Genomic DNA, 17,524 nt, shown 5'->3' with positions numbered 1-17,524 from the left:
CCCGGCTCTGCCAGAGGCAGCGTGGCTGCCTTGTGATGTGGAACAGCCAGCTCTGTGCACGGTAAACTGCCAGCACTAAACGAAACCCAAGAGAAAAGCCAAAGCCAGCGCTGCCAGCGCTAACACCTGGCTTGCCAACATGCAACGTACCCTTCACCAATTCAAAACCAAAAGGAAAATGGGCGGTACGTACTCTGGAAGTTCCTCGGTTGAGTCGGCAGAGTTGATCAAAAGCCTGGATTTGCTGAGGATCCAACAGAGACTCTGAACTTGTCTGATAAAGAGAGTGAGAAGGTTATGGAAACACCACTCGGCAAGATGTTAAATTCACATCCACCGAAATTCATCCCTGCTCCTGGAGCAGCCAGCATGCAGCTGGTTCATGGGGGTTTTTAGCCATCTTTCCTCAGGCTTGAGGCCACTGTGTGCACCTTAATTTTGGAAAAAACAACCAAAAAACTGTTGTTGCACAAAGGACAGGGGTACCCTTACATCCACAGTGACACTGCTGGGAGCTGTAGCTAATGGCAGACAGGCTAACAGTATGAACTTATCTTGGGGGAGGTGGGGGTGGGGGGGTGGAGAGAAAAAGGAGAGGCAAAAGGAGAAAGAAAAGGGATGGGAAATCTCGCCCGCAGCCAGCTGGGAAGACAAGCAATGGGTCTCTGCGGAGGAGCAGCCTCTCCTGGGCTCTTCCCCAGGCAGCACAGCTCCCCCGGTCCTTTCTCATCATCTCTCAGCAGCCTCCCCTGGCCCCGCTCAGCCTCCCTGCCGGGTGCCGACACAGCGCGGGCTGCAGCACGCTGCCGTCGGGCACAGACTGTGCGTGCCTATAATGGAGAATGATTGCTGTGCCAATGACTATTATCTACTAATGGTATCTCTCCTAAGGTCCATTTTTTCCCCCTAGTAGGATGCTACAGACTAAAAGCTAAGAAATGAGGGGTGAAAAACAGGGCGGGGGGGCAAGGTGACTCACACATCAGTCCCCAAGAAACTGGACACAACAGACATCGTGGTACTGCCCAGCAGCAGCAGCGTTTGCTGGGTACAGGGGTAAGTGTCAGCCCGGCAGTGCCAGGGCAGTTGCAGAGCTGCAGGCGAGGGCAAACAGAACTGCAGAGGGACTACAGCCTGCATCAAGAGCATTAACGCAGGGAGGGCTGCACACATACTCAAACTGCTTTAAAAGGCATCATTTACATATCCCAGGGAGAGATGACGGAGCATCACAGATCCTTGCAGGTTTGTTCCATTTTATCACATCACAATGTTTCTATTTTGAATGTTTCTGCTCATATTCCAAAGCAAAAGCATCATCAAGAAACTACAACAGGAGCCAGGGAGAACAGGCTCCCCCATGAGCAGCAATCTGGCATCTGTTGTCTCTGGGGATCTATTTTTAAAGGAACATTCAATGTTCATTCTCAAATAAACGCTACAGTCCCACCAGCGGGTACCGACTGAAGTCACATTTACTTCAAACTCTGTTTGGCAAGGGACCAAGCTCAACATGATTTACTGGGATCGCTCCCTTCAAGGAGTGCGATCAGCTGGAATTAAGGGTGAGCTCCCGGCCCCACGAAGGCAGAGGGGGCACTCACTGCTCCTCCCGAGCCGGGCAGGGTCACCAAGAGTCGGGAGCATCCCGGGCCAAGCACAGGCGTGTGCCTCGCCACTACGGGCTCCTCCCAGCAGCGCTGCCCTTCTCCCGATGCAGCGCGATGCTCAGCCGGCTTTGTACTCCCATGCTTTATGGCGTGCTGAAAGAGCGTGTTCGAAAGCTCTGTGAAGATGAACTCCCGGTCCTGTCTGGGGGGATAAGTGCATGCCACAGCGACACGGTGCTGTGTGGGGCACAGCACCCTGGCTCCCGAGCTGCTCTTGGAATTGCTCCCCATCAGCTTGACACAAAAGCCAGCAAGACTCAGCGAACACCCTAGAGAGTGCGTCCCGATAGTTACCCTGAGCCTGCAGCCATCCCAAGCTGGGGTGCGCTGCCAGCCAGGTTTAAGGTGCTGCTGCTGCTGCCCAGGGGGGCTGCAGCCTGCGGTACAGCTCTGGCTCACGGCCCCAGGCAAGCCTCCTGCACCCCACAGAGCTGCGGGGCTCTCGGCAAGGCTCCTCCTGGGCAGCTCTGCCCAATAGTGGGGAAGGTCTGGGGCAGAGGGAACGACATTATGCCAGAGATCACACTTTCTTAGTCCTTGACTCAATTTTTAATCACTACCCAAGAAAAAGGGAAACCCTGCTGGCAGCTGTGCAGTGAAAATCAACAAAGTGAGCTGCCTTGAGAGAAGGTTACTGCAGGTGAAACCTGGAGCACAAACACTGGAGGGACAGAGAACGTCACCGTGCAGAGAACCCGCGCTGGCACCAGCCTTGGCTTCCCTGGGTGACACCACGCTCCCTCCCAGCAGCTGCCCAGCACCCTGCGCTGGCAGGGCCGTCTGTTCCAGCCGAGAGCCAAGTTGTCCCCAGACCTCAGCAAAACCCTTGACCAGGGAATGCTTTACCCAGATCCTCAAGTTTGTCTTCTCGTGGTCTCCCACAGCACCTTTACCTGTCCCTCTCTTCTGGCAGCTCCTCCATCACACACTCCCCTTCCTGCTGGGCTCTGAGCAAGGCAGAGCCAGGGTGGAATCTTTGCAGCCAACCCTTCAGCACGTGAGCAGCCCGGGGATGGCTCAGAGCTGTCAGGAGTGCTCTGGGGGAAGGTGCACTGAACCCACTATGGGTTTCCTGAAGCCTTAATCATTCCGTTACCTGAAGCCATGTGCATCTTGCTTTTTGAGATGTTCATCAGACAGTCTGAGAGGAAAGGAATGCCCCTGGTGCAGATTGCTTATGCTGGAAGCATGTGCTCAAACTCACTAATTCTCCCCCCAAGATATTATTTATATTGTAAATAACTATTTGCTAATCATCAATCAAGGAGCCAAATGTCTATGTTCCCTGCACACACGGGCTTTGGACTAGAGAGCCTGTGACAGGGTCCCGTATCTGCAGCTGGCAGGTTGCACAGGCGCTTCCAAGGGACACGCAGTTCACTCTCACTTGGAAAAAAAAAAAAAAACAAGGAAAACCTGCCCTCCACAGCTGCTGTGGCCACAGGCATCCAAGGACAAGGAAAATGCAATATAATTGGTCTCCCCTCTTCTGCTATCTTTCTACCACGCGTATGTAACTATCAATCAGACCATTCTCCAGGCTGATGAGCTGAAATATTGCAGGCAAGTCTTTCTGTTGCCATGGAAACAACTCCTGTCAGGCCTTTTCCTTTTTTAACCGTGTCACTAAAGGCATGTTTTCATTCAAGAGCTACAGGGAGTCTCTGAGAGTCCAGCATCAGCACTCGGGCGTTAGTGTCACCCACTCGGCTCGCTTGCTGACCCCGCAACACTGCTCTTGCCTCCCGCGCTACCGCAGGGCCAGGCAGCTCCTGCTCTGGATCGGGACGAAGCGGTCTGGCACCTCCGAGCCGTCTCCAGCCAAATGCTTACGCCCCTTCGGGAAGGCCTCGGGCCAGACCCGGAACACGGGAGATGCAATTTACCCCCTTGAGGGTCTGGGCCAGCAAGGAGAAAGGTTCCTTTTTGGCTTACAGTTCTCACAGATCCCACCACTGTAATGCTAATCTCCGTTGCACATTTCGCTTGCACATATTCCACCCCCCTCTGGTAGTCACCACACAGCCCTCCTAAGCCTGCAATTATCTTTAATTTAGCAGCTACAAAATCCATCATCAGCTAAGCAAAGTAGATCACACAGCAGTTGTAAGCAGGGCACCATTAATAGTCATGCCAAGAGATCCATCTAAATACTGCCTCAGAGCCACACCTTCCACAAAAAGTAGAACAATTTGTGCATCGGAGCACCCCATTACGCTGGGGCCTGCTCCGTAGCACAGGCTGGGCGCAGCCAGAAGTCCTGAGGAAGGTGTCACGACTCCCAGGAACAAGAGCAACACCCACCGCCCTCAGTTACAGAGCTGAATCCACAGGCGCCGGACACCAAGTCCACCTTCTGCCATTCCTCCCATGCAGCCTGACACTTACTTCACCATGGCTCAAGCAGCCTTACAAAAAACTACCCAAATTCAGTTTTTTGATAAGTGCTGAGTCAATTAATGTAAAACTACGTGAATCTACTTGTCTTCTGCAGGATAAGGACCTGCTGTTTTCATAATACTGCCAGGAACCTGGAACAATCAACCGAAAGAAAGCAAGGCAGGCAGCTGCTCTGACCCAAAGTCACTAGAATGGCACTAAGATTACAAAATTGTTAACGAACTTCAGAAAAACCTCAGGACATCCCTTGTACAAGAAAATCGCGCTGCTGCAGACCTCTGCAGAGCTACTGCAGGGTATTGCACCACTGGTACGGGACAGACGCAGACCGGCCGCTCGCTGCAGCGCTGGAAACAGTCTTGCAAGTCACTCCGGGCGATGCGGCAAGTGGGCAAACCTCTGCTGGGAGGAAGTCCCAGAGCCACTGCAGCTGTGCTACGGCAGCGGAACACGCTGCTTCCAGACCAGCCTCCGCAGCATTTCAGCACTTACCTCCGCTGGTGCGCTCCGGAGCGAAACCCCTGGCAGCGGGCCAGGCCCTGCCTGCTCCCGCTTGGATGCGGCAGCCTCCAGTACCACCGAGGCTGGAGCGGCAGGCAAACAGCAGCAGTGACTCCCCGAAGCCCACCGCAGCCCTCCCTCAGCGCGGCCGCGGCAGAGGCAACCTGTCACACAGGTCGGCGCTCGGCCCCGTGCCGCTGGCCTCGGGAGCAGGCCAGGGAAGGCAGAGGTCTCTCTCCTCCAGCTGAACTTAGCTGAACCTGAGGAGCAAAGCCCGCACTCAAGGCAGGGGAGAGGACAGGCTTATTTGTGCTCACAGACTGCTGCTGCTGCGGGGTGAGACACTGCAGTGACTAAGGAGAGAGGAGGGAGGACTCCCTGTTTTAAATACCTGGAAACACGCTGGCACACCTCCATCCTCCCCCCTGCGCTAGCTGCTCTGTTAGCAGCTCGTGCTTACACCAGGCATGGTTGGAATATTCCCTTGGACTTCCACTGACGCCTTCAGCCAAAGGAGCAGTAACTCTGTTCAGGATTAATTAGATGAACACAAAACCCATGTATCCTCATGGACACTACGGCCCAGCAGGTATTTGTTTATAATGTAGCAGGCTTCAAAGGAGGCATGGCAGCACATGGATTAAACATTACGTAAAGATGATGCACAACAGGCCTGTGCTCAGGTTGATCTCAGTTCAGTGCCTGAATCCAAGAGGACAGAAGTGTCACGTGTGAAGGCAAAGAATTCATTTTCTAAACATGGGCTAAGAAGCTGCTACGCGCCATCCCACAAAGAGCCAACCACAGAAGATTCAAGAGGTGCAGTGCTCTCCCGATGCCAGCAGATCGGGAAGAGAAAGGGAAGAAGAAGAAATGTAGAAGGAGGAAGAAGTCCTACTTATTAATAATGCCACCCCAAACCTTACAGAAAACCCAAGTGGATGACGACTCTGCTGCCTGTCCCTTTGTAGCTCCCAACACCCGCGCCACAATCTGTTGCTGCTATTTAAGAGGGAAGTTTATACCTTGCTTAGGAACAGCTCTGGTCCTGGGAGCTCAGCTGCAGCTGCCCAAGCCTGTCTATGTTCAATTCACATAGAAACAAAACATACAGTTTTCATTGTGTAACACGAGGGTAAAAGGAATGGGGAGGGAGGTGGGACATGGAAACCGCAGCTTTCCATTTCAGGGATTTACAACAGATCGAGAGATGCTCACCTGCCACCTGCATTTCTGAAAACAGCCCTCCAGAACAGCCAGTGACACCCTTGGCTACAGCAACCCCCACTGAACCAGCCGTAATTCCCTCTCACACCCTCCCCACCACGGCCGCTAGTTATTTTGCTCCCTCCCTTCAGAGGAACATCAGAAGAACGCAGGCACCTGCACCCCTTTTAACCCTTGGGCCTTTCTGTTGTTTCTCAGCTTGGAACGAGTACCAACCGCGGAGGGGAGCAGCCGTCACCCCCTCCAGCAGCAGCTGCAAGCCCAGCACCACAGGCAGAGGTTCCCGGCAGCGCACCAAACCGGCTCTCCAGCCTGCACCAGGCCTGGAAAAGCGGCTTCTCCCAGCAGATGGGGAGTCACACGCTTGCAAGGCAGATCTGTGACGACCGACCGAAAGCTTGCAATTTCACAGCAACGGCATATGCAATGAGCAGCGCCGGTTCCTCGGAGAACAGATACAGAGCTGTCAAGCGCTGTGCTAAACTACACATAACTTGGCAACAGGGACTGATGGAGTTTGTGGGAATATCAACAGGTTGCAACAGCCCAGCATCTGTCACTATATTTAAATGAGTCTGTTCTACAGATCCTCCTAGATATGAAATGTTTTATTAAAACGGAGGAAATTTTCATCAAACCGTGGGAACAGTTCCTTTGAAATTGAGATGTAAAGTAAAGCAAAGACTACCCACTGAAATTTTGCCATCTTTTCTCTTAACCAGGACACAACGCTCCCCCAGGCGAGCCTAAGAGCGCAGGGCAGCCACTCTCACTGGTCTTCACTTTAGGCAGCTTGCAAGTCAGCTGTCTGCTCCATCTTAGCCTCTCACAGGTCCTAGAGAGAAAGCCTTCGGGCTGTAGGCACTACAAGGAAACTTCTGCCAGGCTACAGATTGCTGTATGGGAAGGCCATGGGAAACAATCACAATCCAGTGATGGTCTTTAAAAAGACCCACAAAGGAAGCAAACAGAAAAACAAGCCGACCAAAAAAACCCACTACCCACCAAAAAACTCCAAACCAACAACTCAACAAAACAAACTAACCCTCCCCCCCAGGATGAAAAGTCCAAGAAAACAGTCAATTTTGATTGAAAATCTGTTAAAGGGTAATTAGGGTTTTGAAATTACCCTCTTAAAATTTGTATTTTATTTTCAGTGTTAGCTTTGGTACCAGTCCTCCTCTACCTGCTAGTTAAGACTCCCACACTGTTTTCTTCTTACTGAATCACTTCTGTTTCCAATACATTACAAGAAATTTTAAAACACAGATGTTCTGTTGATAAGAAGCCAATGGTACAAAGTGTCTCTAGTTCCTTCCTCACATGGATTTCCTACGCATTGTTGAAGAAGTTAAGGAATGTACCACAGAAGCCAGCTCCAAAGCTACAGGACTGGGCATATTCTCTGTTAACAAATATGTGGGAATGAATATTCTCTATGGAGGAGAATACGCAATCTTGTAACTGTATAAACTGCTAATTATCTGCTTGGTGCCATTTGGGGGGGGCGGCGGGGGGGGGTGGGGAATCACGCCTGGATATTTTCAAAGTTATACAGCCCTTGGATAATTTTGATATTGCTGAGAGTCAAGATAACAACTGATGATCACCATTACACTGAAAACAGTAAAACTGGCTCTGTCTGCTGACCGACGGAGCTCAGGTAACATTTGCCTAGCTCTCAAATAAGTGCTGGTAAAAAAAATAATTAAAAAAATATGCCCTAAACCTTCTTTCTTACCCAACAGAAAGCACAGAGGTATGCTGCAGAGGGACATCTAACATCTCAGTTAAGTGATACGCTGTGGTACCAACACCTCACAGGTGGGAGTGGGTCATGAAGCTTCGGGCCGGATGGAAGGCTGCCGCAAAGAGGGATGCTGGTGGCAGGCTGCAACACAGAGCTCAAAGGTAGGGTCTGGCAAACTGGATTAACTACGGATCACATCCGTTGTCCGTCCTGGCGTGACTTGACAGGATTAAACTCCTGAATAAAACATGTTTGCCATCTGGACAGCTCTAACAACAGTGCCCTTAGAACTCAGGCACATTCTCAAACATGGAATAACCAGAGCACGTCAGCTTAGGGGTTCATGGCATTTTCTGCAGGGCTTATAGCCCAAGAGCCATGACTGTGGTTCCTCTCCCCAATCCCTAGTATGTAGGCTGGCAGAGTAAATGGAAAACACAAACCAGCTCACTGAAACGAGGCAAATTAGTTTTGGAGATCAGTGACTAAGATATAAGGAGTATTTCACTTACATATTTAGGCAGAAGCCCAGCTCCTGTGCTTTCACCTAATATGCCTCAGTTAACTTCAAGCACCACAACACAAGAAAGCACTGCAAGTTTTAAATCGGATTAAAAAACCACCACAAACACACAAGCTTCCATTTCTTTTAACACTCATTTATAGTACGATAGAAGGTAAGGAGGACAAGAAAGATGATCGGTTTAGACCCAGAAGATTACCCTTGGGAAGACATCAAGGTTTAGGGGATAACACAGAAAGCACAAACTTTTGATAGCAAAAGCAGAGGAAAAGCCTTTTTGCCCTTCTCTCGCTGTTCCCCTTTGCTGGGGCAGAATGTCTTGAGTCCTCGTCACAGCAAGACTCCATTTAAGTAAGTGCTATCATCAGATTCAGTAACTGTTCAGTGCTGGCTCGTGGCATCTCTCCACCTCCTCCAGTTTCAAGGCATTTGCTACAGAAGTCGTGCATGCAAAGCAGGGACAGGGAAAACACTGTCTGTTGGGCTGTCGTTTCACATATAGATCTCAACAACATCGCAAAATTCAAACTGACAGTCTTTGTTTCAGCAGAGCAGAATTGGTACTATGAAATGCACTCCAGATGCTCAGTGGCATTTCTCAGTACGAATCCATTCCTAATTCAAGGCTTGCTAAGAAAATAAATATCGAAACTGTAGATTTCACTATGGGAAAGAAAAAAAAAAAACCAAAAAACGAACAAACCACATCAGATTTTGCCAAGAGACAGACTAAGCTTTCAGAGTCTCCAAAGTGGTTGCAAAGAAATACCCTCCCCACGGATCTACGTGCAGAATGTCCCAGAAGCTTCGGGGTAGGCTCTCGGCTGTCTAGGGAAGGCAGGGCTGGACACCCAATGTGTCAGGGATGTCCTGTGCATTGTTTGCAGAAGCACCAACTCTGAAAGCAAGAGCAGCCCAACAAACACAGCCCTCTGGGTCCGGTGGTGTCAGCGGAGTTGAGAGGGTTGGCAGAGAAGCCCTTCAGCAGAAAACCGCAGCACCACACGGCTGAACAATCCCTGTAACAAACAGAAATAAATCCCTTCTGCGCCTGGGGTGGCACCAGAGACCAGTGATGGCTGCTGCCTTGGAGCCAGGCCCAGAAGGCCCCTTGGGAACACGCGTGTGCGGTTCGGCCTTAGAGGGGAGCCCTGCAAGTCTCCCCTGCCCTGCAGCCCCTTCGCTTGCCCGCACGCCCTCTCTCCAGCCCCACGTGTCGCCCACCAGGCCGCTGCAGCAAGCGCCCCTTTCCAACAGGCCTCAGCTCTGCACAGACCAGCCCCACGTCAAAACAAGCAGGGGCAGCTTGGCTGTTCTCAGGCTTAATTCTCTGCTGACATTCGTTTCAGGCTGCGCAAGAGCAAACCCTGCCACGTGGCGTGCACCAGCCTGCCTCCGGCAAGTGCGTCTGTGCTCCAGGGAACCCGCCTCACCCTTCTGCTCCGGCTCCCTGGAGCCAGCAACATGGGTGGGTGTCCATCCCCGCCGCTGCGCCCATCCCCAACACTTCCCCCAGTACAAAACATCTGTTCTGTAACTCAGACTAGTGCCTGGCCAGGTTAATCCTTACCTCACAGGGTTAATCAACGCTACTGAGCGGCAATTGTTAAGCAAACAAACTTCCTGGAGAAGCTAGAGATTTTACAGTCTTTTGCCAAGTCTAAATATATTCAGCTTTTTAAAGATCTGACTGCGCAACAGTTTAATCAAATATGAGTACAACAGTTAAATATTGTAATTTAAATACAGGAGGAACATCACAAACTTGGAGAGGATCTGGGACACCAGGAGGAGGAGGTGGGGGGCTGGAAGCAGTGCTGGGGCTCTGAGGAGCCGGAGCGGGAAGCGATGGGCTCCCCTGCCTGGAGTACAGGAGAGCCAGCAGGGAAGATCCAGCACTCTCAGATGGCCTGGCATGGACATTTCCCAGCTAGCGCTAGATGATCCATGCTGTAACCTCTCTCCTTCCCCCCCCAGTCTCTCCACACCTCGTCCCAGCCAGCCCTTCACTCTGATGAACAGATCCGTTAAATAAAGGGAAGCATCACCTCCTCCCTGCCCCGATCTTCCCTCTTTGTCTGGAGCGATCATTCCCATTCTTCCATGGGGTACATCCAGACTGGTGTTAACGGGGAGACACAGGGGCTCTCTGACTGACTAGCCCGTGAGAAATCCAGAGATAACCAAGTTATAAAGGCACTGGTGTAAGGTGTCAGGCACTTTATAACGATAAATGTAGTTCCAGTAGTTAATTTTGCCTTTAGCTTTTAAAGATAAAGCAGGTCTGTCGCTCCCATTTGCAGACATTCCCTTGGAGCAGGAGTGCAGAGGGTGAGACACGGGGCTGCTGAACCTGCCCAACTTCAGGGCCAGCATCCACACTTCACCGTGGCACGGTGGTACACAAAATGACGAGCATTTGCGAGCAGACTGTTTGAACCACAGTCTATTTACGGTCTCCTGGGAAAGCTTTTCTTTCTGTCACCATATAAGAAACTAACACACTTTGACCGCAAAGATTGCATTGTGCTCCATACATTCCTCACATTACTTTTCCCCCAAGTCTCCCTTCAAGCAGGAAGCTTCTTTTTTTGTTCATACAGAAGCTGATGGAAGTTGACTAATGCTGTTAGCTATCTTTTGATCAGAACTGATTTGGCAGAAATTGAAATAATCTGCTAGAAGAAAACTAAAGTACTACTCATAAAAACGTACTCCAGGATTGAATTACTTTGGTTTCAGAAGGGGAAAAACGTTGCTTTGCATACATCTGCGTGGTGACAAATGCACAAGGTGCCTTGAAGCATTTAGGAGCAAACCCTCATCAGTGACCACCTTTGCTGGAACACAGGGCAGCAGAGTTCAGCTCCCCACAGCAAATATCCCTGGAAGACATCCTAACAAGCTGCCTTGCCATTTGTGCTTACGGTCCATAGTACCATGCCAGAGAGAAGGCAGAAGTACCCATATTGATGCTGGACTTCTGTTTGAATTACGGATGGTGAAACTTCCTGCACACAAATACTGACAATAAACACAAATTATCTGTTCTCTCACCCAAATCCAGCCGCACTGATCTTGTTTACATGCATTTGCATTCTTAAAACATTGTGCAAGCATTCAGCCAGGCAAATCAACTCCAAGTCTTTTACCCAGAGCCAGGTTATCTGTTAAGAAGGTAGAACGGAGGCTCCATGATCCAGCCACAAGGAAAACACCAGCTTTTAATACAATTTTTGTATAAAAACACACCTAAAACTAGTTTGAAAGGAACTGTCCCCAACGGCCCTTCCCAGGCTCTCACAAACAAGACAGAGCAGCGGATTCACCCAGCAGACAACCAGCTGCAAGGACGCAGCTCACCCTCACGCTGGCTAGCGCCTCCCAGACCTTCTAGATGAACATCACCATTACCTTCACAGCTCTTTATACCCACGCCAAAACAAGATGATGTTCATAACTGTGACTAGTTAGCTGCTGATACTGTTTGACAGTTACTGATCGTGGGCTTGTCTGGAAGCAAAGACAGGAGCACAAAGGCATGAAGTCTGTAAGCACCACTTGAAGGTTACCTGAAGAGAAACCACCTCACAAACCTTACCTGTGCCAAGGCTGTTCCACTTCCTTTTTTTAGCTCCGAGAAGTTCTCGCTCAGTTTTCCTGCCTTGTTACTCGAGTTGCATTTATAGCACATCCACCTCATCAGGCCTTTGGTTACCGTCCCACACTCTTTACTCAGCAGACACAGCGAATGGTACAAGTGGCCACAGCTGCAAAGAGAAGAGTTCTGCTAGGTGCGAGAGAGCAGGGTAACACAGCCTGACAGCTCTATGCATCGGAGGGGAAATTGCTGGTCAGCGGAAAACAAGGCTGCTTCTCCATAAAGACAGAGCGGCAGTATACACGCTCCCTTTGTACCTCCACACCCTCTTGTAGTAGTTCTAGACTTGCAAAAAGAACAGCAGATGCCCATTTACTGAACAGCTACAGATCGTAATAATAAGGTAATAATAATTTTGTCTTATTTTACAGCCACCTGGTCACAGAGAGGAATATCGGAGGTGCCAGAGTGCGCAGTCAGGGCTGCAGTAGATCCGAGATGTACAAATACCGGTGAATGAACCCAGGGTGCTGTAATTGCACAAACTGCACTGCTGGGAGAGATGACAGATAAGCTGACAGCTTACTGAACAGCTCTCACAGAAGCGTAAGGCAATTCTTTCCAGCAGAGACAGAGCTGGCTGCATGCGAAGAAGGCTGGCTCTGATGGAGTTGATTAGCCAGCCCCTTTACAATGCAAGGGAGCAGGGGTACATGCTCACAGGAATACATATGATTATTTGTGCAAGTCAAAGACCAGTAGCTTCCCCCCCCCCCCACCTTTTTCCCCCCCCTTTTAAAACTAGTAACGTGATCCCAGCTGTGACCATACCTCTTAACTTTACCTGAAAACAATGATTTCATCAGCAGTTTCTTGCCTTCTTTTGTACTGCTGTAGACAAATGCAGCAGTAATCCTGCTTTGGGGTAAGCCCTCTAGTGACAGAAGCTCTTAGGTGACACAGGGACCAGTGGAGATCATGGTTTAAAAGATTTGTAGTTGTCTCTAGAAGGGTCTGTGTGGAAGACAATATACAAAATAACTGGGTCATCTTGTCATCTCCAGACCGCAAACTCCATTCTGATCAATTCTTCATAACAAGCAGCTTAGCAGATTACTAAGAGCAAAATCAACCCAACAAAATTGCTTCTCTTTATATGTTTTCTAGCCACTGCCCTCAAAATACTTATCCTTTCATCGCATGTTAATGGAGGCAATACCTTTTCACTCTTAAGTAGATAAACCCTTTATTGATTTTTGCCAAAGAGCATTAAGAGAGACACAGTAGGCTCATTTTGTTATCTTCCATACCAGACCTCCCTTTTTCCCCCCTCTCTATCTGGTAATCTACTGCTTACATGCCCTATTTTAGGAGAAACATACTGATAAAAATCAAAGCCCAAATGCACTATCACAATTAAAATACAAAAAAAACCCCCAAACATCTTATTAGCTAGTTCTTCCCAACTGAGATTTCCATTACTGAAGAGCCAAAAGCAAAATACCCTTAGTTTTTAGCCATCGGTGCTTCTTTCAGCAACAACAGCTATCAGGCGTAGGTGCTCTGGTCCAACTCACAAAAGTTGCTCTGTAGCACCAACTCACAAAAGGCTGCAGAGCCTGCACCAGTGGTTCACATCTGGCCTAGTCCAGATGTGGATGCTGTCTGTACCAGACAACTGCCAGGCAATGACAGAGGAGCTGTGCTGCTCAGAGCAGACCTTTATCAAGAACTAAACAGAGATAACGGCTCTTTATGTTCAGCCCTCTACAGTTAAGCTGCTCCCCGTTTTATTTTTAAATTGGCTGCTGCTGCACGGAGGCCTGAGCAGTGGCTAGAACGGTAGTGCCAGCCATGTGGTAGGCAGAACAAGGGAGGGTGAGTTTGGAGGAAGACTGTGCATTCAGTTTGGGGGAAAAAAAAGAGTTTTTTAAGTTTGGAGACTGCCTGGGATGTGAGACTGGACAGGGCAAGGCAGGAGTGAGATAAAGGTGCAATCTCATCAGGAAGTGCAGCATTACCACTGGGAAGAGGCAAAACAGCCTAATTTAAAAAGCTTATTTAAAACATACAGGTTTTGTGCCTTTGAATCTCAAACTGCAGGATGAGTCGGAGAAAAAGCAGATGTTTATCCTTCCAGCACATTTAACATAAAACTGAACTACAGAGGTGTTCACCACGTACCTGTCAGGCCCTTCACTTGCAATCTGTCTGTGAGCAATACAGATCCATTCCCCTCCCCCAGTCACAAAAATATAAATCCCTTGCATGCCCATTTACTTTGCCCTGCAGGGAGAAATGGCAAACGAGAGAGAGCAGTAGGCAAGACAGCTATAAAAGCAGTCCGTGTATACACCAGTGGGCAGAACAGAAATGCGTGCAACTTACCTGTTCATAGTTAAAAGTGTCCAGCATTCCCAGAACAAGTCCTTGAATTTCTCCAAGTTTCCCTTTTCCATAAACAGGATCCTGTATGAAGAAATTAAAACTGCAGCTGAACCACAAGGTATGACCATTCTGGCTTGCTTTTTTTAAATTATTATTATTATTTCTTCCAGATTGGCATTGCAAACAGAAGTTCCGACTCCGGATTGACACTGACCGCTATGGGTGTCTGCTGGCAGCCAGCTCCAGGGCTGCCTGCAGGGCTCCAGGCCCCATCCTGCCAAGGTGCTGCTGCCCAGGTCAGAGGACAATTCACTCAGTCTCTGAGCAGCCACAGGTCACCCCCAAGTTCATTCCACACCCCCTCAGCCGCAGGTTGAAAGCAGCCAGATCCAGCGGGCCGTGCGGTTGCACAGCAGTATGCAGGAGTCCTGAGCAACCCTGCGCAGTACGCAGGAGTCCCGGGCAAGCCTGATGTCACATCCCCGATGACGAACATCATCTAGGGAGCAGGGGCCTGGGGCTCTTCTGTTGCTGCAGGGATGATTTCTACATGCCCTGAGCGGCTTCATTTCCATGTCCCAGCAGCACAAGCAAAGGGTTGTGGTACAACTCATCGCGTTGGTGCATCTCAACCAGCTTCCTTAGGCTGGCTCCAAACCAAACACCCCCTTCCCCCCCACACCCACCCCAGCGCCCTCTGAAGCACCACTCAAGTGCAGGGCAAGAACCCTGGTCTACTGTGCACCCCCCCGTGCTGGGGTGAACTTAGCAAGGAGCCCTCTGGGAGCTGCTCTCTGTGACAGTGCACAGCCCCTCAAACAGGCAAATGGGTAAAGCACTGGAAGAGGGGAGAGACTTCTGCAGCATCCTTCCCTCCCGCCAGGCCTGCTGCACAAGAGACCAGGCTCCTGCTCACAGGCGTGCTGGACCATGCCAGGAAATACCTCTGCCCAACCACCGGCACGGTGACAACTTGCCAACAGCTCCTCGCAGCCACCAGCACTAGGGCAGCCTGGGCAGAACTGACCCAGAGAGGTCTCTCCACGCAGTTACAGAGGTGCCTTTCCCTGCCAAAATGCACCAGGGCACCACTTCCAACATGCATGTGCCAGGAGCACAGCTTCCTCCTCCGCATCTTTGCAGCAGCAGCACGACAACGCCGCGGTATTTCACTAGAAGATGTTCTGCAAGCTGTTGCCTATCCAACCGGGATTCAGCTGTCTAACGTAAACGGGAAGCAAGGAAGAGTTCAGTCAGCAGTAGGATCTACTACTGGCTACTGCAGTGGTGTGACCCACACCGTGCAGCCCAGGCTCATTCTCTCCCGGTGGCCCAGACAGTCTGACATGCAGAAGCACAAGGCTGTGCCCTCCCCACGCCAAGTGGGCACCAGCAAGGCACGGACGTGCCTGCAATCAGCACAAGTCTATTCGGGAACACCTCAGACGAGGATCAGGGGAATTCACCTTTGTGTAACACACAAACCCCCAGAGCTGACAGACAGTCAATGAACTGGACCTGGGAAAAAAAACATTTGACCTGCTGGGAGGCGGTGGAAGGATACTGGGGGAAGCTGAGAAAAGCTGACTGGTAGAATAGGCAAGACACTGGCAAAAATAGACTGGCGAGACGTGAAAAGGAAACTAACCTAGAGAGTAGAAAAATTATGGAGATGGTGGAAACAGGAACAGAAATAGCTGGATGAACAGGCTCTGGATGAGATGAGTAAGAAAGAGTAGGAGCAAGGCTGATTCCATGCTGGGACTGAAAGTGAGGGAGAGAAAGAAGAATAAAGAGTGAAAAAGCAAGTTGACAAAGACAACTGAAGCAGCATGGAGGTTACGTTGCAAGACACCCAGAGAGATCACCAGAACAGCTATAGAATGCACATCAGGCAATTTTTGAACAACAGTCTTCAGGAAGAAGTATGACGGGCAGAAACGCCAACGTTCAAGCCTAAATAAAAACAGCACTGAGTAATAGCACTTGAGTCAAAACCAGCTGTAGATCTGGAATATACGGAAGAGCTCATCATGCTGCAGAGGCTACTTTTTTGCTAGGTGAACAGTACAGCCTCAAACAACACTTAAGTTTTCATTCTCCATGCATAATTTAGAAGCAACAGCATAGAAAGTACACTACACTGAGTCACCATATAAATTATGGAGGGCAACAGGGAACTCAGGACTTTGAACGCAGCATGAACACGATCTGTAACATAGAGCAAGTTATTTTTGTATCCACCAGATACTCTCCTTTTAAAGCACTCAAGAATATGGCAAAGGAAACTCAACCAGGTAACTCACAAACTATACAGATGCAACCAACTTACATATAGCAACTCAAACTTCCCAAGCTGTGTGTAAAGGTGTTCAAAGCAACTTGTTTCTTCTCTGAACAGAGGCAGAGGAGCAAGGGGAGATACAAAGAAGAGAGAAGAATAGAAAAGCCACCTACAGCTTTGCAGAGGAGGAACGTGGGTCTGAGAGCCAACTTTCGGTTGCTCATTTTTTCTGAAGTTGCACTTGATTATCTCTAAACAGCAGGTAGGAAGAGAGTGGACCCTTCTCCGAAGAGGAGGCATATGGTCTAGCAAAGCCTTGTACCGAGCCTGGCAGCCACGTGCAAGCAGTGCAGCTGATGCACGTTTCCTGCTGGAAGCCATCAGCCAGTGCTTCACACGCCTGGGCTGGGGCCATCTACCTGCCCTGAGCATGAAATCCAGAGCTGTAATTTCACTTTTCCGCAGGAAGTTATAATGCTTTCTTCCAATGTGCTGTTTCACCCCCCCAAAAAATCTTCAGTCACAAGAGCCTTGCGGGATCAATTACTTTTACGGAGGAATATGCTTCAGTAATTCCACCTTATAAAATTTGTCTCAGTTTGGAATTTATGCATGCTCCAAATATACTGTATGGGATGGCACACTAATAAGTCAGCTGCACCTTGCCAGGAACAGATCACAGCTACTGTTTCCAGGCTGGTATTTCCCTGGGGACATGGCAACGCTTAGCACGGTAAGCCAAAGCCAAACTCATTGCCCAGTGCCTCTACCAACATCTGGAAAAGCTGGCAGGTATCCAGACGCAAGCCAAAGGTGCTCATGCAGCCTTTCAGCCAGTTCTGCCTCCTCCATTTCTAATTTCTTCCCAGGTCCAGTAAATAGCACGTTCTTTGCTAACAGCGCTTGCAGAACTGTGTGAATAAATGCACTATGAACTCAGAAAACGCATTCACTTGTGGCTTGTCCCATCTGCAAGGGGGTGGAGCAACTATTGTACATAAAACTAATCCCAGCGTTGACCTTCAGGACTGGAAAGAAAAAAAACCAGGCAGGGATGGAAAAAATTCAAGCAAAGGCTTTTTGCATCTTTCTGCTTCCACTCTGGAACAGTTTTCAAAGATTCCTCCTTTCCTCAGTTTGGGGTTCCTACAGGTAGATTTTAAATTTCTGGCTTCTCCAG

At 49.7% G+C, this 17,524-nt stretch overlaps 1 protein-coding gene across 1 annotated transcript in view; it reads right to left on the bottom strand.

Annotated features, from left to right (window-relative positions):
- The window catches only part of VPS8 (VPS8 subunit of CORVET complex), a 94,602-nt gene that overhangs the window by 3,056 nt on the left and 74,022 nt on the right, over positions 1–17,524 (bottom strand). Inside the window, 4 exon segments of the mRNA XM_080409698.1 lie at positions 194–274; positions 11,673–11,841; positions 12,517–12,686; positions 14,061–14,141. Coding sequence (XP_080265824.1) covers positions 194–274; positions 11,673–11,841; positions 12,517–12,686; positions 14,061–14,141 — 501 coding nt within the window.

This window comes from Falco punctatus, assembly GCF_963210335.1.
Source record: "Falco punctatus genome assembly, chromosome: 13".
Lineage (NCBI taxonomy): Eukaryota > Metazoa > Chordata > Aves > Falconiformes > Falconidae > Falco > Falco punctatus.
This window is presented reverse-complemented; position numbering and strand designations above follow the sequence as displayed.